Genomic DNA, 21301 nt, shown 5'->3' on the forward strand with positions numbered 1-21301 from the left:
CCGATAGTTCCCCACATCCACGCGCATCCCAATGTGACGGCGAAGGGTGCCACCTCCAGACTTGCCCCCCTGCTAGAAGGCTTTGCCAGCTTGGGAGTAGCTCTCCGCTTACAGTAGGAACAGCCAGCGCTAAATCACCCATCATCCAGGTTCTTCTTGTGGACTCGTTAGGCCCACCCTCAATGAGCCCCGTCCTGGGCGCTCAAACGCCATCGACACCCTCGCCCAAAGACCCTCAAATGCCTCGTGCACGCCCTCCTCCACTTGGCTACCTTGGTGCTTGTGCTTGCTCTCATCGATCAAACTGCTTCTTGTCCCCTCCGTGACTAACACGGCTCTGCCAGACTAGTGATGAGAATATAATAACCTTCCGCACCCCCCACCAAACATCCCCCGGATTTCCATCCCCTTGGCTTCAAACTTCTATTTGCACCAGACCTGTTGTGTTCCTCTGTGCCTCCGTTCCTCTTCGGTCGTGAAGCATCCCAGATTACCTCATTCTGACGGGGATTAGGCATTCGCTCTAATTCAAATTGAGGTCAACATTTGAGCCTCAGCCTGTCCCTGTCATCACTCTTCCAGCCTCGTCTACCTTACTTCCCACCAGTCTCTGGGTAAACAAGAGACAACAACCGCACTACGATAGACATATTGAATCTCGACGACAAACGACTGAAACTTATCTGAACTCTCCACTCTACCGCTTATATCTGGCCAAATCGAACCATTCAATGATTTATCACAACGACGACTACTGCCCTCTCTCACCGATTTAATTGTTGCAAGATCTAGTACCGCCATATCGAAGATATTCAGAAAGCATTACGCACTTACTGAATTTTCAGTTACAAGCTCATACCAGCAGTTACCAAAACTGGAGTAGTCAATCGACAAATACTAAGCCTGTACAAGATCAAACATCACAACAACTCTAGCCATGCACACGGAAGCTTCACAGGGCTCGGCTGGCCCGCCATCGCCAACGGCAACCTCAGCAAAGGCTTCTAACGAAAAGAACAGCAAGAAGAGAGCCTCACCTTCTGGCGACTCGGAGCAACCGGAAAAGATCACAAAGCGACGCGCTGCCCGTGCTTGCGTGTCTTGCCGGGCACGAAAAGTCCGATGCGACGTAGTCGAAGGAGCCCCTTGTGGAAACTGTCGCTGGGACAATGTTGAGGTACGCTTCTAACTAACTATGGATTCTGGACAAAAATAGTCAATCCTCGCCCTGAATTTGAGAGCATGACTAACGTCTGGGCAGTGCGTTGTCCAAGAAAGTCGCAGGCGCAAGTAAGTTATCCCAAAGTTTTCCGGGCATCGTGTTCCGATCGACTCCGTTCCTGCCCCTGAACCGGCTGCCGGTACGAATGGAGCTCATTCGAAAACGTCATGTCACGCAAAACGCCCCAGAGAAAAAAATCACGTTGGGTTTACGTTGCTAACCGCCGCCGCAGGAAGAATCTTTATACGGCCAGCACAGCGGGCCAGTCCGTCTCCACAGAAGCTCAGTTGCGTTGCAAAACAACGGCCAGCAACGGGAATCCCACAGGTCCCAGCAAGAGTGCGACTGTGGGCATGAGCACAGCCGACCTTCGACGTCCCAGCAGCGGCTCAGCCATTTCGACCAGCAGCATTGACGCACCCAGCACTTTTCTAAACAGTTCCGCCCTTGACAGCCATGTGCCTCACATGATATGTAAGTTTTTGCGCTACTTTCCACCTCCCACTTCGACACCCGTTTTGTGCGCCGTAAACAGCCCTCTCAATTGGCTAGTGGCTTTCTTTTTTGGGGGAACAAGTCCGTTCTCCGCATTTTCAGCCGCCCCTGGCCCGCTTTCTTCATGTACTCCACAGTGCTTACATGCCTGATCACATGGAAATTCAACGACCGTTGATGATGGAATGCGCGGGAACCGAACGAACTATGGCTGACCACGAGACCCAGATCAACGCTCTGGCTACCGCCGAGATTCCAGCTCGCTCAATAAAATCCAGTCAATAGAATCTAACGCACACCGTTCGTCATGGGGTAGCATCATCCCGGACCCTGCGTTCTTCGATAACTTGCGTACCACTCAATTGCTTGGATCTCTCGAAGAGAAGGACACCCCGGCACCTCAGTTCCCTGCATTTTTACGACCTTTGCCAAATAAGATCGCGCCTGAAGATGTCGACTATCTCAAGATTAAGGGCGCACTATCGGTGCCCACCCTGCCGCTACAAAATGCACTCCTTCAGGCTTATGTCGAATACGTGCACCCTTACATGCCGCTTATGGACCTGAACAGCTTTCTCGGCATTATCAACAGTCGTGATGGGAAGAATGGTCAGACAAGTCTCTTCCTTTACCAGGCTGTGATGTTCGCAGCGTCAGCCTTTGTAGACATGAAGTACCTTCGTGAGGGTGGTTACACCACTCGAAAAGCAGCTCGCAAGTCCTTCTTTCAAAAGACAAGGGTGAGTAAGGCTCCGACCACGTGGGACTTGCCAAACTAATCCGCCCATAGTTACTGTACGACTTCGATTATGAGTCAGATCGTCTTGTCCTCGTACAAGCTTTGCTTTTGATGACATATTGGTATGAGACGCCAGATGACCAGAAAGACACATGGCACTGGATGGGTGTGGCCATCTCACTGGCACACACCATCGGCCTTCATCGAAATCCCGGGTCCACCAGCATGGCCCCAGCAAAACAAAAGCTCTGGAAGCGAATATGGTGGTCTTGCTTCATGCGAGATCGCCTCATCGCCCTCGGCATGAGACGGCCCACGCGTATTAAGGACGAAGATTTCGATGTGCCAATGCTCGAAGAGAGCGATTTTGAGATTGAGGTCCTCCCCGAGAACAATACCATTATCCCAGCTAGCTGTGCATTGGTTCGTAATCTCGACATGCAGCGAGAACTGGCTATCATGTGCATTGCCAAAGCTCAGCTGTGCGTATGCATTAGCCGCATGCTGAAGGCGCAATATTCAGTTTTGATCCGGGATAAAATGAAGCCCGAAAATACCACTAACAGCACTATGATGCTTTTCCCTAATAAGCAGTTAGATAACGTTGAGAGCGTTACCGAGGTGGATCACGAACTGATGGCATGGGCTGAATCGCTACCAGCGTGCTGCCAGTACCGCACCCTAACACCCTTGGATGTCAAAGACGGACGATCAACAATTGCTGTTCAGAGGACACTCCTGCACATGGTATACTACACTACCATATCGGCTTTGCACCGACCCCAGTTCCTGCCATCGTCACCTCTCCAGGCCCCGACAACATCTCGACAAGTACAAGATATGTCTCGACTACGGGTTCGTGATGCTGCGATGCATATTACCCGAATGGCGACGGAGCTTCACCAATACCGATTGGAGCGATTCTTACCTACGACTGGTGTGACGGTTATTCTCCCTGCAATGATCATTCACCTCCTCGAGATGAAGAATCCCACGCCCCAGGCTCGGGAGCGTGCCACACGAGGATTCCGCCAATGTATGCGGGTTATGGAGAAGCTCCGAGAGGTTTATGCTGCTGCAGATTACGCAACCGGGTTCCTTGATGCTGCTCTGCGAAAGGCTGCGATTGATATCAACTCCAGCGTTGCACCTTCAACTCTAGCCATGATGAAACGGGTACCAATCGAGTTCAGCGCTCAAACACCACCTCCTGAGAATGCGCCATACATGACTGCTTCCGAGTCGCTATTTAATGAGAAGCCGAAGGAGCCTCGGCCTGTGGCAGCACCAACTATGATGCCGCCGAATACTGTCAACGCTGCAGCTTTGGAGATGCCCACAAACTCACCACCCCAGACGGAGATGGAGTCTCCTGCCGCCGGCCTGACACCGAGCGTCAGTGCTGGATCAGAGGAAATTCAACTGGATGTTGACAACATGGATCTCGATTTCATGCAAGGCCACGACGAGTTTGACTGGAATGCTGTGGCCGGAACCGATTTTGACGTTGACCAGTGGCTGCAATTCCCCCCTGAGGGAGTGAACAATCAAGACGATAATTTGATCGCCGGGGTATTGGGGGTTGAAGAGCCTACTATGTCGGCAGAACAAGCGCTGACCTGGGCCATCAATGCCGAGGTCGACGCAGCCCGGCAAACCGAGAACCGCGAGATTCCTGCCCCGGCATAGTTTGAAGACGCTTCAACTTCCATGTTGCAACGCAATTCTGGATGAATGACCTTTTTGGACAGAGCCTTGCATTTGTTTCATTTTTGTGTTACCTGTTGTATGTGTCTTCATTCGAGACAGGGCGTTTGGGCTGTTGCTCCGGGTGGCGCATTATGCTTTGGAGGAATGGCGGATATGATTTAATGTTTTTAAGGACATCAAAAAGCAACGCTTGGCACGACTGTTGATGAAGACATTGATTTTGGCGTTTGATATCACGTACAGACAGGAAAGGGATGCCTGCAGGGGCTCAAACTTGTTGTTGCTGGTTATTTTTCTTGCCAACCTGAAGATGTATTTTGTAGTTGAATGGTAACGAAATCCAACTTGAATCATGAGTATCTGATGTGACATGTGTTATAGTATCTGTACGGAGTAGTTCTGTTTTATTAGTTGAGTATGGACCCCTGGATGCCCTAAACAGTTAGGAAAATTCTTGTCTTGTACTTGACGTTAGCGAAAGCATGTAGTTCCGTAATCCTGTCGTCTCAGCTCAATATGACCAATGCATGCAGGGGAACACATTGGGACTATGGAGAATAAGAAGTCGCAAGGTTGAACCAATGGACCTCGTGTCAGCTACATGAAGCGAGAATTTGGCATGGAGTATGTAATTTAACTCGGTAGGTAATGAATTGCAGGTCAATTGGGTATGGCGCAATCTATTTGTTGACATTGAAAACTAGCATTATGATGGCTGACAGGGTGACGGTTAACAGGGGCAGCGAGACGGGGGTCTTGGGATCATGAGTGATAGATAGGCAAGACATGAACACATGGGATGGATGAATAAAAGGCGTTCATAGGAATGTGTAGCTAACTTCGAATGTCTCTGCCTGTTCAAACTACCCCCTTTTTTTTGTTTTTGTCTTAGTGCTGTGTAGACATGCCCACGATAGTGTTTAGTGATATGCAGGAACAGAAGATGCGAATACTCTGTAAGATGGTTCAAGATATTGAAGGCCGACAAGGGCCGAATCGATCTAGTTCGATGCCCTGGCTTGGTCGTACAGGGCAATCGAGCTAATAATATCACCGTTGACGGTTGATGGGCCAGCCTGCGATGGAATAAAGAAGATCTCCTTTCCGTCAACGTTACGAGGTGGTCAAGTTCGTTACCTAGCCAGGTCTTGGCCTCATATTAGAGAGTGGAGGAAAGGGAGGCGAATATGGGGCGTAACCGAGCCCCAGGCGAGAAGAAGGGCTTTTCCCTTTGATTACCTCTAGGTACTTACTACTTTAGCAGCTGTAACTAAGACTGGCACGTAACAGTGCCTACCTACTTGAATGGGAGACATGGATGTTAGGTGCGTAGCACTCTATGTATTCTATAGCGAGGGTCCCGAGCTCATTTTCTCTCCCTTACAACGTAGGCCTCTCATCAATCATCACTTCAACGTCTTTTCTTTTCCTTGACTCAATATTGCGACTATGGTTATTATTCTTTGTATTCTTGGCATCTTTGCATTATACCTGATCCGTCAATTGTCGTTGTACCTTTCGTTGCCGCTTCATCTTCCCTGAGTTTGCTCTTTCATTGACTGATATCCCTCCCTTGAAGCAAAGTGGCCGCAGCTCCGAAGCTCATCGTCCAACGTCACCAAAGCTGACTCTCCAACGCTTTTATTATATTTACTGTTTTCATCTCTGTGCATACTGTTTGCACACTTTTGTTCACTCGATAATCAAACTCTTACCAGTATCTCTAAACAAGATCTTGTCCAGATCCGGCCATTCCATCGTGCCAACCAACAGCCTAACTAGCTCTTGCAGAGTTCCAACGACGTCAAATTGACGATACTCTGTTTGAGCTGTGTTTCTATTTCACTGCATACATTGCGCATAGAGCATCCGGCCGATCGAACCGACTTTCTTTTTCCTACTTATCCATGGTCACGAATCGTGGGTGACGAACCAGTGGTTTTGGATTCATTTGACCAGGGCGCTAAATACGACAAGCTATTTGCACAAGCCCCATCCTTGCCGCCAATTCAGTGTAAACCTCATTTATTACAGGCCTCCGCAGCGAAACGCAACGCGACCGTGGCCCACACAAGAACCTCACACGTCAACCCAGCCCAAACCACGTCAAACTCAACTCTTCTTTGCGCAACTCTTTGACCGCCATCTCCAATCGGCGATTGCTTCGTTCCCTTTCAGCTCCCTTTCAGCTCCCAGAGTGGCCTTCCAAAGGCCCTCTTTGTCGCTCCTTACCTCTTCGGATCCACTTCCAGCTTGCTTTTTTCCTTTTCCCTTAAGCCCAAGAGCTTCGTCAGTTGCGCGACTCTGTGCCACATACAGCTTCACTTCTTTGATTCGTAACTGAGCGTCCTTCCAACCTGCATGAAACCTTGCAGCCTTTGAACAAAGAAGCTCCACCTGATCGCATTCACTAGCAAACACCACAAGGACTTTTCCGACCTGACAGCGACCTATCTGACGACACAATTTCTGACGTATCTTCTTCGATATGGGCATCAAAACCTCCACTCATCCCCGCCCCATCGACATGTCCCCAGGTTCCTAGACAGATCATGATTCTACGATCCATCCACTCGATTCGAGCTTGTCTGTCTGCCGGATAATAACCATGACCGATCTCAACGCCCAAGTCGCCAAGCAGGCACGCGATGCCGCCGCCACTTCACCGGCTCCGAAGAATAAACTTACTGAAGATATTATTGTGAATCTCGGCCCTGCTACGGTCGTCGATGCGCTGAACACAGCCACTGGCGCCCTTCGCACGTCCTTGGATAATGCCTCCTCTAAGGAGCGAGATTTCATAAATCGCACCGCTCTTGCGTCATACACAATCTGGGAATGGTTTGAGGAACTTCAGTCTTGGCCGTGGCCCTCCGAACCCGGGCCTGCTGGGTTTCTGATGCCCAGCGACGAAGAACGCAAACGAAGATCAATGCAACTTACCGTCCCAGGGGACGACGATGATCAGTGGATGGGTAGTTTGCTTGCTCGAGATGTGTCGAAACATGAGCAGAGGCTGGCTCAAATCCAGCGTGATCTGTCAGACCTTGATCTCGAAGACATTAAAATCCATGTCCTCAACCATCACATTCTTCCCTTATCCAGACCAGGTACACCACTTGCTGAATTTACTGGAGCTGGTCAGTTATCGCGTTCCAGCTATAATCGCATGGAGGACCACACTGCAGTGATTACAGCGATTGTTCTGAAGGCGCTGCCCGTCTTGGATAAATTGACTCGTTTACTACACACTTGGAACCTACGGCTTTGCGCTCTTCGTCGCATACCAACGGTTCTACTTGCCCTTGAGGACGCTGAAGTTGCACTTAAATCTGCTTTTAAGGCCATTTCTATCCCCACCAAAGACACACCCAAGAAAGACGACAACACTCCTTTGCAAGATTCGGCACTTACGAGAAATACATTTGATGTGATGAAAGCGCATCTCGGCGAACTAATTGTCCGTCCTGGTCGGTCGCTTGACTATATGCTAGACTGCATGGAAGGACTGCCTGACACGCTCCCCAATGACTGGCTGGATCGAATGGAAGCTGTAGAGTCGAGCTACGGTGAATGGGTTGTGGTATGTGAGAGGAAGATCAGACACACTGAAAGGACTGCCCCCCCTGAACCATCGGGACCTCCCTGCTCGCCTTCACCAGTGAAATACAACACTGCATCTGACAAGTCCACTACACTCGTTGACAGTTTGACTGAAGTTGAATCTGATAACGATGATGAGAGCTCTGTCAATGCTGGGGCTGCTGTTGTGCCCATCCCGTTGCTTCTACCACCCAAGAAAGTGGCAGTCACCAGCTCCGACAACTCAGCTATGGAACCCGCGAAAGCTAGGGTGCCTTCTGGCGTTTCGGAATCTGAGACAGTTGTGCCAGAGTGGTATAGGAGAGATCCGTCATCAGAGAGTGAGCCCGAAAGCCCTTCGTTTCTCCCCATTGAAGAAGCCGACGAAACCTACGAGGATGAGAACCACACATTTGACGGTACCAGAGATGCAATACCAGATCAGTCACAATTGCCAACGCCAAGCATCGAACAAGACTTTAACACCTCGATGTTGTCAACTCAGTACCCCGAAACACCAGACCACAGCTTCACACACCATTTTGATCGAGATATCTCTCCTGAATTACCACCACTTCGACCCCTTCCTCTTCCAAGGCAGAAGATTGATCCATCCCGGACTCTTACTGTCACTCAGCCTTCGTCGAGCTATTTCGGCGGCCTGTCCAGTGATCCACCTGAGGTATCCGCTTCTCCTGACATTCCTCGAGCCCGCATTCGTGAAGCAGAGTACACTCAGGCTAGCCCCCCCAGTACTCCGCCTATGTTGCCTATGGATTCACGGGCATCCTCTTTGGCACCTCTGGACAGCCCTCTATTGCCAGATCGGAACGTCGACGATCTAGATATGTCCAATATGCGAATTGACGATTCGTTCAACGAAGACTTTGACGATTCATTTTCAATCGCTGAGTACCCCACTACTTTCGACCGCCGCAGTAGCGTTGGCGACCAACACCTTCAACAACAAATCAGTCAGATCATTGACTCGATACCCGCCAAGATCAAGCTGACTAACGACTCTTCTTCGAAAGTCAATTTGAATCCCCCCGATGTACAGCTGCCGCGCATCAGAAAGAGGCCTTCCATCGAGCCTTTCCGAAGAAGCGCTTCGAATCTCTCATCCCGTGCTGGTACACCCTCATTCACCCTTTCGCCTGCCAAGAACACGAGGGTACGAAACCGTGGCCACCACGAGATCAAGGTCTACCATCTTTCTCGTTCGTCCGGTGAGGCTCCAATTAAACTGTTCATTCGCTGTGTTGGCGAACAGGGGGAACGCGTCATGGTTCGTGTGGGTGGCGGCTGGGCAGATCTAGGAGAATATCTCAAGGAGTATGCTAGCCACCACAAACGCCGATCTGCTACAGCCAACGCCAAAGTTGAGGTTCTTCCAGAATCTCCTGGGGCATCAAGGTCTAATATGGGGTCAAGTCCAAATGGACGTCCCCAATCTGCGGTTGAGTTATCTCCCATGTCCCCTTTGTCTGTCCGTAAGACGCGACGGAGCATTGGTGCCGTGGGCAGTGAAGCACCTAAACTGAATACCAAAACGTACGCCTTTGGCCCTGCGCTTGGTGAGGAGGACCCCTCAGAAGTGTTCAACCGGTCGCGGTCAAACTCTCACCTTGAGTGGAATGAAGACGAGAGCTCTTTCCTTGGACTTGCGGGGCCTACAGGCAAGAAGGTTGAGATGAGTGAGGAGAACAAAGCATGGGTCGCAAGTGTCAAGGAAAAGGTCAGAATCGCTAGTGGCGAGCGAAGTCGGCTGCCATCAACGAGCAGCCAGTTTGGTGAGCTCGGTAGAATTGGTGGCACAAAGCGACTATTCCTCAAATCTGAGGACCGTCGGGAATCGAAAGGCGGCCGAGAATCGAGAGGAGGCCGAGAGTCACGGGGAAGTGTCAGATGAAGCTGGTATACCAGCACGAGCAACGAAGCCTTTTCTCTTGTGTTGACATGCTTGCACTCGACCACGAACCTATGAACCTTAGCATTGAACACGCCACAACGACTATCATGGGGGCAAAGTTTTGTTTTGTGGAGTTGGGGAACCACTGGGACTCATCATACATGGACTTAGCATTTCAAATTTTCCTTTTGTTTCGGCGATACAGTCTTTCTTTGGACGAACTGCGGACAGTGTAGACAGTCAATACCCATATTTCCTATTTGTTATGAGATCTTAGCGTAGTACTTATTTAGATATGTGAGTCAGAAGAAACGTGAAATTCAATCAAACAATCCAGGTAAGTTTTGGTAATCGCTGATGCTGAGCTGTAATTTAACAATGAGTCCAAGTCTAAAAAGCAAAGTTCATTTCGATTCCATAAGTGACCGTTCTGGTCAACACGTGTAGTATCATAGCTTGACCTAAATCCTATCCATAACAAGATCCTTTTCTGCCAGACCCAATGCACCCGGTTTCCGAAGCCCACCTTTTGTTCCCCTTCAATGCCAGTGTAAATATCCGATTTTCAGTTCCCGTTTTCTCTTTTCTCGCCGCTTTAGCTCAATCATCATCGTCTCCTGCTCTGCGGGCAGCGCGACGTTTACCCTTTCCACCCTTAGGGTTGCCCTTAAAGTGCTTCTTGCTTGATGTCATTTGAACCTCCTTGGGATCAAGGCCATTCTCGAGAGCGACCGCTGTACGCGCTTTGCGGCCGGACAGATGTTTACCCGCCAGAGGATCTTCCCTACCCTGCTCCGAATACTGGTAGTTGAAAGGTCGGCTAACGTGACCTTGAGAACTAGAAGGACCGAAGAAGCCCTTGTCGATCTTCTTGGACTTTGGGCCTGCAGGTAGGGGAACATCGACTGTAGAGGCAAAGTCAACAGCATCGTCGTCCATGGCAAGGAAAGGCTCGCTGCTGGCTGGGTCGATGACTGAGAGCTGATCCATGGCGGCACTTAGGGCAGCTCGTCGTTTCTCAGGGAGGTGCTCTTCATCATAGAGCCCTCGGTTGAAGTCGGCCGCATCATCAATTCCAGGAGGCGGTGAAACGAATAGCAGCTTACCGTTTACGTAGTCCTTGAGAATATATCGCGCAGCGCGGGACTCGTCAGGCTGACCAAGACCCTGGGTTTGGAAACCGCGGGCGCGGGCATATGCACGGAGCAGCTCAGCAGCTGTAGGAATTCCTGTACCGCCTTCCTCTATGGCTCGGGTGCGAATATGAATACCATAGATTGCCTCGAGGAAAGGCTGAGGGATTCGCTGAGTGACGAGGCCCACGGGTCCCTGGAACTCGCGAAGCTGGTCGATGGGGAGAACACCGTTACAAACAAGATCAGCCTTGGTGGTGGCAAAGTTGGGGAAGACAAGACCAGGACAATCGCAGAGGATGACACGTTCGCTGAGGTGAATGGTCTGGAAGTGCTTGGTCTTTCCTGGAGTTGAAGAGACTGAAACTTTCTTTGCACCAATGAGAGCATTGATAGTAGAAGATTTACCAACGTTGGGGTAACCAACTAAGCCAACCTGCAGCTTGTGATCTGAACCTGTTAATGCATTAGCTGATTGTTCATGGAGTTTGGTTATCCTGGTATATCTCACCTGCGTCTGCGGGAGAATGTTTCAGGAAGATGTCTTCCAGCTCTTGAACTGTAAGAATCTGTGTATCAATGTCGTCGGCTTCCTCTGCTGCCTTTGCCTCTTTATCAACTTGGCTCTGTTTCACAGGGTCTCGAGTCAATGGAGCACCTTCTTGCTCTTTTTGGTCGCTACCCTCGCCCTGTTCCTCCTCTTCGGATTCCGACGAAGCCCCAGCGAGCAACTCATCTTCTGAATCATCTAGTTCTCTCGCCTCGTTCTCTGCCTTAGCCAGCTCGGCGGAGAAAAAGCGATACGCAATGCCAGCATCCTTCAGATGCTTTGCCCAAGCCTTTCTCTGTTTGGGTGTCATCATGTCTGCCTTGTTGATGAGAAGAAGGTTCTCTTTCTTGGGATCAACAGCCTTGACATATGACTCAAGATCCTCAGAACGGAATAGGAGGGGGTTTCTGGCATCCACGATCTGGACAATAAGATCCGATCGTTCAATAACTCGCCAGAGCTGTCGCCAAACCTCTAGGTTTCGCTCAAAAGGTGTCATAAGAAGATCGTTATTCTCTTGTAGCTCTGCCAAGCCACGCCTCCAGTTAAGGAAGCTCTCTCGCTCTCGTGCGTCCAGTTCTTCAGGTGTTGTTGTAGAATCCCACTTGGGCCTTCGGGGGACAGTCAAACGACCTTTATGCTGCTTGTGCTTTCCAAGGACATCTCTCTCCTCATGCGCTGAAAGGAGGTACGGGTTCTTTTGGTCTGTATGGATAATCTTGACATTGTTGGTCTTTTCGGCAGTGAAATCGGTACCAGCCAACTCGGCGGTGGCCAGGAACTCATCCAGATCGCCTTGCTCCGTAACGGAGCGCATCTTTACCCAAGCGGCATCCTTCTTCTCGTTGACAAGATATTGTTCGCCTGTGGCGTGGTTTGTTCTGGTGATGGCAGAAGTTCGCTTCCTGTCGGTTCCCTTGCCTTTACCGAAGCGATCGTTCATGAGGGCGTTGCCCAAACCGACCGAGTTCTTGGACTTTGCCAGAACCATTTTGACGTCGATATAGAGTGTGGTATTCGGTTGGTGTGCTTCGGCAGCTAATATACGAGGAACGGCTGCTCCAAGTCGCAATACCTCTTGAGGTTTTGTTGATTTTGTGTAAAAACTGAGTTGGACTGATCTGAGAGGGCTGTCTACTGATCAACTCTGCGCCCCGCTGAATAATGACTGTTCTTGGAGGGGCAAATGGATTTTTCGGGGTCTGTCACCGTGTTTCCATTGCTGTTTCCGCACTATAGTCCCTCGTGATGAAATAGGCCTTGGTACTGTGCGAATGATCTGACAGGGTCTGGGATAACTGTGGAGTATATGATAAGGATTTTTTTCCCACCCCGCTAGATTTTTGTACCCGGATGAGTGTTGTCTAAGCCCAACATCCACGCCTAACAACTAAATTCTTGTTGCTTCAAACCGTCAAGATGCCTCGAAAGTGGATGTAAGTACTCCCTGGTAGTTGCGAAATCATAGTATGCTGATACAGATCACGCAGCGACAAAAAGTCCGCTCAGCACTTTACCCTGGTGCACCGACCGCAAAATGATCCTCTCATCCACGACGAGAATGCACCTGCAATGGTGCTCAACCCTACCCAGACCAAGAAGGGATCATCCAAGTCAAAGGATCTCGATGATCTGGCTTCTGAACTAGGTTATGAGGCCGAAGATGTCCGCGCAAACGAGGGCGAGGCAGCTAGTTATGGTGTTTACTTTGATGATTCTGAATACGATTACATGCAACATTTGCGGGATCTCAACACTGGTGGCGGAGAAGTTGTTTTTGTGGAGTCGACGGCTACTGCAAACAAAGGCAAAGGAAAGCAGAAACAATCACTCGAGGATGCACTCAAGAAGCTGGACATTGAGCAGAACGCAGGCGATATTCTCGATGACGAAATTCTTCCATCCAAGAATCTTACAAGGGTGACCTACGAGGCCCAACAGGATATTCCTGATTCTATCAAAGGATTTCAACCCGACATGGATCCTCGTCTTCGAGAAGTCCTTGAGGCCCTGGAAGACGATGCATATGTTGACGATGGTGACGACGATATTTTCAAGGAGCTTGCCAAGGACGGTCGCGAACTGGAAGATTATGAGTTTGACGGCGCAGATTTTGACGAGGATGACGGCTGGGAATCAGATGCGACAGCCAAGCCAAACAAAGAGTACAAAGAAGAAAACATCCCTCAACTCGTACCGACAGAGCAGCCCGAGGAGGGGCCCTCTCAAGATTGGCTTGAAGAATTCAAGCAATTCAAGAAGGAGCAAAAGGGCGGCAAGGCCCCCGTTGCTCCATCACAGTCTGAGATGCAATCTAACTGGACGACCACTACTAATGGAGGCCGACGCAAGAAGAGAAAGGGAGCCCTGACGGACAACTCGAGCTATTCAATGACCTCTTCATCTTTAGTACGAACTGAACAGATGACTCTCTTGGACGCAAGATTTGACAAAATCGAGGAGCGATACAACGAGGATATGGAGGACGACATGCAGTCGATGTCTGCCGTTTCAACCATGTCTACTGTTCAAGGGCCCGTTCGTGGTGACTTTGATAACATCATGGATGATTTCCTCGGAAACTTCACCAAACCTGGAAAGAGGACGAATAAGAAGACTAAGGCTCAAACAGGCCTCGAGCAATTGGAAGAGATTCGAAAAGGGTTGGGGCCTGCTCGAATTCGCGGCAGGATAAAATAATTGAAGATTTGGTACCTGAGAAATCATCCAGATTTGAGATTATTGGACAGGAATACAAGAATGGAGTTTAAGGAGTAAAGGGATTTTGTTAGTCGGTCATATATACCATGGGAAAACCTTGCTAAGGTTCCCCGAGCTTTTGACTTGGTCTAACAGATTTACGTTCTACTATGGTACGAACTCTATGTACCTTTTACTATCACGTGAGGAGAGTGGGTTCAGTGTAACAAACCAAAGCATAGCTCTCCAAAATAGGAACTAGCTCAATTCTATCTCCATCACTCGACCGCAGCTTCCATTATAAGATTCACGTCACGCCGCGCATAGGAGGGCTTTAACTCATCCTCATGTCCAGACGATTTCCTAGATGAGTGCGACGCTTGTTGCATCATCAAATCAGATGTTTTCGACCTTCGGCCAGCCAACGCGGAGTCCGTCTCCAGCGTTCAATCCTTTTGCGACGAACTCCGAGAACAAAGGCAGCGCATTCGGAATTGATAGTACAGGCGACTCGTCAAAGACGAAGCGGAACAAGCGATCATCAGCATTTGGCGACCAGAGCGACAATGAAGCAAAGCGCAAGGCGAATAAACAGTTCAAAAACAAGGATGCCAATCTGAGTGACGGAGGCAGCAGGAACAAGAACCGGAAAAGCGACGAAAAGAAGAAGAACACTGATCCGAAGAAAAGCTTGTCCAATACTGCCACCTTCTCCAGGAAGCAAGCAGGAAAAAATACGGGGAGCAATGGATCAACTCCTTTTGCAGCGACGCGTAACGAGTCGCGACCAACTTCATCATCAAGCGCCAACTCCGACGATGAGCCTATCCCCGATACCTACCATTCCGACGATCCGCAAGCGAAAAGGGTATACGAACAACTGCGTCAAGATGGCATTCACCCTCCCCAGTGGCCTTCACAACCTGGTGATCCCAAGAACAAGGCTGAAGTGACAAAGTTCCGCGAAAAATACGAAACTTACCGCAATAAGGCGCGCGCATCTCTGACGAAGGCCGGACTGATCGATGACCCAGATAAGCGCAAAACTCTTCAGGATGCTATTGATTTCAAAGGCATCTGCGAGGATATGTGCCCTGAGTACGAGAAGATCACGCGTATTAATGAAATGGACGTCCACCAGCCGGAAAAGAATCCCAAGACTACATACGCAAATACACGTCGCATGGTCAAGAAGCTCGCTCGTTCCGCCGCTGGTCAAGAAGCGCCGTTGCCCATGGACGTTCGATCCGTGCCGGCCCTCAAAAGAACATTGGACTATTTAATTGACGACCTTTTACGTGACGACGGCAACCTACCAGTCTTGCATGGGTTTTTATGGGACAGAACACGCGCAATCCGCAGAGATTTCACCTTTTTTTCATCACTCACCCCCGACGAAATGAAGCTCCAGGTCTATGTTTTGGAGAACATCGCGCGATTTCATGTTACGGCACTTCATCTTCTCACTCGAGACGGCAAAACACCCGAGGACTTCGTAGAGCAGCAGGAATTAGAACAGCTTGGGAAAGCCCTCTTATCCCTCCGCGACGCTTACGATGATTGCAACGATCAGGGCATAAGATGTGAGAACGAGCCTGAATTCCGGGCATACTATCTCATCTTCCATGCCTACGATTCGAACATTATAGAAACGTTGCAGCGTCAATGGAAACCAGCCCTCTGGAAGGACTCCAATGAAGTTCGTACGGCCGTCCTGCTCGTTGAGGCTCTTCAAAATACTCAAGACTTTCATGGACCTCTGAAGGATGCGCCGTCATTAGCCGCATCAGCGGCATATCAATCATATTTCAGAATAGTTGAGGATCCCAAAGTTTCCTACACAATGGCTTGCTTCGCAGAATGCCATTTCCCCAGGCTTCGTCGGGCTATCTTGGCCGCCATCAATAGAGGTCTCGCTCGGCCTAGGGAGACGTCCAAGGACGTTACTGCCGCTGTTTTGAACAAGTTCCTTCGCTTCGATACCATCGAGCAAGCTGTTGAATTTGCGGAGCTTCATAATATCGAATTTGGCCAATGCGACGAGGACCCGTCCGACGCCAGTCGCCAATACGCAAAACTGGACAGTCGTGGTTCTTTACCTCACCTTCGTCTTCAACATCAATTCTCTTACTCTCTTGTGGAGAAGAAACGTGGCTCAACATCGCTACCAGAACTGATACATCAAACAACCTATCAAAGCGCAAATCCTCCTAAGGCTCCAGTTAACGGCTCATCCCAAGAAAGCCTTTTCGTTCCCGAAACACAACCTACTCCCAGCAATCCAACAATCCCCACTGGACCCAAAACTACAACGCCAAACCCATTTGCATCCTATGGCAAGCCCAGTGAACCTGGAGGAGGCAATAAACTCATCAATGGCAACTCAGGTAAGACCCCATTCCTACTGTTTAATTTGCGCCAAAGATTCTGCATCTCATGGTTCTTTGCGTGTTCGACTACGTGTAAAGACCTTTACTTTGCAGGCGAATAGGAAATCGCATTCAGCCGGAGACTCGACAGGCCACAGTTCTTGAGATTTACCAAGGACAACACATTGGCTCGAGACGAACCACTGGAAATCTGGCAAAGACACGCCTAAACCACTGGTTCTGACGTTTGTATTCGCTTAGGGACTACAATCAACGGAACGGCCTCGATTAGTGCTTCTGGTTCGCAACAAACACCACTCCAGAAATCCCCATTCGTATCTGGCTTGGCTTCGACAGCCAATCCGCCTGCTGTCAACCCCTTCGCACCCACAACATCTGCACTTACGCCATCCTCCGTCGGCAATGTTTCTCGTCTGCCAGCACCCACCCCTGAGCAGCCAGCTGGGTCTGGAAACAGGCCAGTACTGAACCCGTTTGCCTCTTCTTTCAAGCCATCAACCACTTTGGGCGAGCAGGCACAGAGCAATCCATTCAGTCAAGTTTCTGCCACCAGTGAGAAAGAGACGGCAACAGGAACGACCTTCACCTTTCTACCAGCCACTCCGACGGTCGCCTCGCCAGAGAACACTTCTAGCAAAGGAATACCAGCAGACAAGCCACAGCTCCATGCTCCCACCATCACCTCAGCACAACCCGCGAAGCAACCTAGCATCGACATATTTCCACCAACGCCTCGACTGTCCTCAAGTCCCTTTACTACCGTATCACAACCTCAAAAATCATCCACTCCGAGCGATAGTAAGGTTACATCACAACCGACGATACCTTCCGCAGCTTTCAACCTGGACAAAACAGCTACCTCAACTGGAGAACAAGGCAAGCCAGCAACGGGCATTTTTCACACACAATCCCCAACCGGGTCAACACCTCAATTCTCGTTCCCGTCGGTTGGGACTTCATCTTTGTCCCATCCTGCATCAAATGGTTTCCAACTCTCAACGGCCCCAGCAGCTGCACAAATAACAAAGGAGCCCATCCCCCCTCCTGAACCACCATCGCCACCTCGTGACCTCTTGGGTGACTTCACCAGATGGTTCGTAACTGGCGATGATGGCCTCATGGACGAATTTCAAGCATTTATGTTGGATAATATACTACAAGGCGTGTATCGAAAACACGTCAAGGAGGAAGAAGTCAGGAGACAAAAGGAGGAAGAAGAGCAAGCACTGGCAGAAGCACAAAGGTTTCGCATCTACAGCTTATCAGTCAGATACTTCTATCGCTGGAAAGCGATTGCGCGTGATCGTCGCTTGAGCCAGCTTCGTCGTAGTGGCCGAGAGCAGATGAGAGCCTACCATGAAGCACAGCGTGTAGCGCAGGCTAAGGCTCAACGAGAAGCTGCTCGCCAAGCTGCGCGAGAGCAGGCTGAAATCGCCGAGTTGAATCGACCAGAGGAGTTGAAGGATCTACTTAAACACAAGAAGCCAAGTAAGCGCCGTCAAGCAGCAGAAGAGGGCGCACTCCTTGCTTCCGGTGTTCTATCTGGAATCAACAATGAGCAGGAAGCTGTGGCCAGGATTGTGCGTAGAGCGCCATCCGCCACCAGCTCCATCTCCAGCAAACAATCGAGCTCATCTCTCGCAAGAAGTGGTTCAAAGACTCGAGCTCTCCGGCAACAGTTTGGCGATCAATCGGCCACTTTCAGACGCTCGCTGCCTCCTCTTGTTTCTCGAGATGCCGAAAGTCCAGAGCCCAGTAATCGTGTCAGCAGAGTATCCGAACGCTGGCGACTCAAGGCTATGGGGATTGTGCAGATGCCTGATGGAACTGCTCTTCCTGAAAGGCTGGCGAACGAGATGCAGTATGGAAAGAAACAGTCAACGGGCAGTATGGACCCGCCTAAGAGTAGTTTCAACCGTCGGGCCTCCATAAGTGGCCTTGGTCTTTCTGAAAAACGCCATCGATTATCGGGGTCACACGGCACCGTCGATACCACCGAATCTGATAGTTCTGCCACGAACAAGAGAAAGCGAGCCACTGACGATGACGGTGAGCTAGCTCAGGATGACCAGACCAAAAACAGCTCTCATAAACGAGTAATGAGCGATGCGCAAACCCTCATCGACGAACTCCGTGCTATGAGGGAGGAGATGGAAGAGGGAGCGACTTGGTTCAAAGACCAGAATGATAGAATGCAGAGTGAACTGATCAGCAGAGGCTCGACACCCTGGGATCAAGATATATGAGAAATTGTAGATAAAGAAGCACAGACTGCTGATAATGAGGATGGCGGTATCATCCAGAGTATATACTCCTGTGGTTGGATGGAAGGGAGTTGCATCCTTTGACGGTTACCCCGGGTACCTGTGTCGATATGAGGTGATGGCATGATTTAGAGCTGGTTGGGAAAGGAATTGCATTACATGGAGAAATGGTCAAGCAAATATACACACACGTCTGTATTTCATTTCAAGCCACATCACGCTTTCGGTGCCTTTTGACTCATCTCTCATTACAGCGTCTCGCCACTAAAACCCTATATCCCAAGGCCCATGTCCATAAGTACCGTGTCTGTTTACCCATGAAACTCCTCCGCTCAGAAAATATCAACGTAGATAGGCATCAGTACATAAGCTTACGATCGTCTGGCCTTTTTGGGTGGTGGATCAAAGACAATCCGAATACTCCGTGTTTCGCTGGGAGCCTGTGAATCTCTGAATTGCTTTTTCCTCAGAAACCCTTTGCTCGAACCATTAGTAGGTTGTTGCACCCACGGATTGTTGCTATCGTGGCATTCACGCGGGAATGTAGCTGAACGGGGCGTTGTGATAGAGAAACCGGGGCTAAACAGCGGGGATGTGATACCTGGTGTACTACACTGTGGCCCAGCTGAGTTTGACAGAAGGGCAGCGTTTGTAAAACTTGACACACTTTCTGCTGGAGACGCATCCTCGCGATAGGGTGTGTGTAAGGGAGCTTTTGTCGGAGGCGGTTGCGGGATAGCGGTAGTGACAATGCCGAGTTTGTGGGTATCTTGTAGATTTCTCACTGTACTACGAGGGTTCCAAAGTGCAGATTTTGACAGGTTTCGTTCTTCATCCATATAAGGGGGGAGGTCGTGGAAGCCAGGAGTCCTTGGCGTAACATGTGTCTGGCAACGGAACGAGAGAGAAGAGCGTCTGTTGCGTACAGAAAGCTTGTTGCGCTTCCGATGTTGCATGAAGATACAACCTGCAGAAATGAGAAGGAAAGCAGCGGCACCAACAGCAATGGCAGCAATTGAGGTGTTGGGCAGGTCATGGTTATCTCCTGGTGCAATTGAGGCAGATGGATCTACAATCGAGATGCTTCCCTCGCTGAAAACAGTGTCATTGAGTCCTATAGGGGTGCCTGGTTTGGGGCGCTGTTGGCATCCCGCATTGAGGGCGACAAGGACTACACAAAGAGATGGTTAGATGAATCAGGCAGCTGGGTTAAGTAACGGCTTACAGTTCGATATGATTGTCTGGGAGCTATCCGCTTTGACACATGCCTGGCATTTATCGACTGCGTCGCCGAGCATGGCTTTGTCATCAGTGTCACAGTAATCATACTGTTCTCTATCATTGGGTTCGGTGATGCCTTTCTTCAGAGCATTCCCAATAGGGCCACAAGCCTCAGATGTGACACAGGGACCGGAACTGATTCCGGTTGCATTTGGGTAGCCAAAGATACAGTAGTTGAAAGAGTAACGCATATTATCTAACGGCGCAAAAGTCAGATGATGTTAAACAGCTGAGTCCTCAGCATGACTTACACAAGAACCAATCTTGGTCACTTTCGTCGCCCTCCTTGAAAGCACTGTCCTGCAAACAAGCCAGACATCTTTGGAACTTCTGGCCTGATGCCTTCCTCTTGAAGTCATCATCGTTGCAGACAATCTCGCTGCCACGGGTTTCGTAGGAATTGGGATCTGACCGGTCAAGGCAGAACTGGGAACACGGAGAGTTGGGTGTGACTTGGAGAGCCGAGACCGGCGTCCAGAACAAAAAGAAAGGGACAATGGAGAAGAAGAACATCATGGAGATCCGCTGTGGTATTTGGTGTTTCAAAAAGAAGGTCGCTGTTTCGATAAGCGACATGAATTCTTTGATGGGTATCGAGGTCGATCTGAGGCCAAGCCAGCTGTGAAACAGCTCGATTTGAAAGATGAAGAAACGGTATTAAAGAAAATGAATATGGTGGGTTGGTATACCAGATACCCTTGTTACAACATGTTGGTATGCGTCGTTAAATGAAAGGACATCACAATACAACAAAAGTAGGAATTAAAGGCGGTGTTTAAATGAGTGAACGAGCGGGGAGTAGAAAGGAACGAGAAGTGGAAATCTAAGGCGAGAACTCTTGAGAACAGAAGGGAAAGAGAAGAAGCAAGCTGCAGCCCTTCTGCAAATTAACTAGGTACCTTACCTAGTATATCTAGGTTCTCTACGGATAGTGTGAAGAGAAAACGAGAATGTGGGTGCCGTTTCCATCACTCGATCAAGAGCTGCAAATGCAACGCCATGCACCACACTTCACCGCACTAAGATGCATACTCTGCCCTATATTGCACCTTGCAAGACTCAGCTGGAGTCGGTCGAGGATAGATCGCAATCGAAAAGGGGGTCTGGTTGCCGCGCTATGGCTCCCAATCACCCAATTCTCGACTGACGAATGCCGCCAACTTGTCTGTGCCGCATCGATCCATGCTTGTGATAGGAAACAACTATTCCCCAGGCGCTATCGAGGCGGCCCAAGCAGCGAACAAGGATTGAGAGTAATGCAGGTGGGTGGTGAAAATGGCTACGGGCGCCTCGGGGGGAAATAAAACACCGAACTTGAGTACT

General features: G+C 49.8%; 6 protein-coding genes across 6 annotated transcripts; 4 read left to right on the forward strand and 2 right to left on the reverse strand.

Annotated features, from left to right (window-relative positions):
- Positions 1 to 937: 937 nt before the first annotated feature.
- Positions 938 to 4145, forward strand: FSUBG_9731 (cutinase transcription factor 1 beta; the record flags this gene model as incomplete). The annotated part of the gene is made up of 5 exons (XM_036688276.1): positions 938 to 1177; positions 1262 to 1290; positions 1455 to 1696; positions 1946 to 2457; positions 2508 to 4145. 5 exons carry the CDS (start codon positions 938 to 940, stop codon positions 4143 to 4145), a joined length of 2661 nt encoding a protein of 886 aa, XP_036534795.1.
- Positions 4146 to 6774: 2629 nt separating this feature from the next.
- Positions 6775 to 9660, forward strand: FSUBG_9732 (gas2 containing protein; the record flags this gene model as incomplete). Its single annotated transcript, XM_036688277.1, has 1 exon — positions 6775 to 9660. The coding sequence occupies one exon, from the start codon at positions 6775 to 6777 to the stop codon at positions 9658 to 9660; it is 2886 nt and encodes a 961-aa protein (XP_036534796.1).
- A 600-nt stretch (positions 9661 to 10260) lies between these two features.
- Positions 10261 to 12334, reverse strand: FSUBG_9733 (GTP-binding protein MMR1; the record flags this gene model as incomplete). The annotated part of the gene is made up of 2 exons (XM_036688278.1): positions 10261 to 11249; positions 11305 to 12334. The coding sequence occupies 2 exons, from the start codon at positions 12332 to 12334 to the stop codon at positions 10261 to 10263; spliced, it is 2019 nt and encodes a 672-aa protein (XP_036534797.1).
- Positions 12335 to 12762: 428 nt separating this feature from the next.
- FSUBG_9734 (low-temperature viability protein) lies at positions 12763 to 14043 on the forward strand (the record flags this gene model as incomplete). Its single annotated transcript, XM_036688279.1, has 2 exons — positions 12763 to 12779; positions 12834 to 14043. 2 exons carry the CDS (start codon positions 12763 to 12765, stop codon positions 14041 to 14043), a joined length of 1227 nt encoding a protein of 408 aa, XP_036534798.1.
- A 400-nt stretch (positions 14044 to 14443) lies between these two features.
- FSUBG_9735 (SAC3 family 1) lies at positions 14444 to 18679 on the forward strand (the record flags this gene model as incomplete). The annotated part of the gene is made up of 2 exons (XM_036688280.1): positions 14444 to 16430; positions 16674 to 18679. The coding sequence occupies 2 exons, from the start codon at positions 14444 to 14446 to the stop codon at positions 18677 to 18679; spliced, it is 3993 nt and encodes a 1330-aa protein (XP_036534799.1).
- Positions 18680 to 19068: 389 nt separating this feature from the next.
- Positions 19069 to 20491, reverse strand: FSUBG_9736 (exo-alpha-sialidase neuraminidase; the record flags this gene model as incomplete). Its single annotated transcript, XM_036688281.1, has 3 exons — positions 19069 to 19868; positions 19923 to 20174; positions 20230 to 20491. 3 exons carry the CDS (start codon positions 20489 to 20491, stop codon positions 19069 to 19071), a joined length of 1314 nt encoding a protein of 437 aa, XP_036534800.1.
- Between the last annotated feature and the right edge of the window lie 810 nt (positions 20492 to 21301).

This window comes from Fusarium subglutinans, assembly GCF_013396075.1.
Source record: "Fusarium subglutinans strain NRRL 66333 chromosome Unknown NRRL66333_c0000154, whole genome shotgun sequence".
NCBI classification, from domain to species: Eukaryota; Fungi; Ascomycota; class Sordariomycetes; order Hypocreales; family Nectriaceae; genus Fusarium; species Fusarium subglutinans.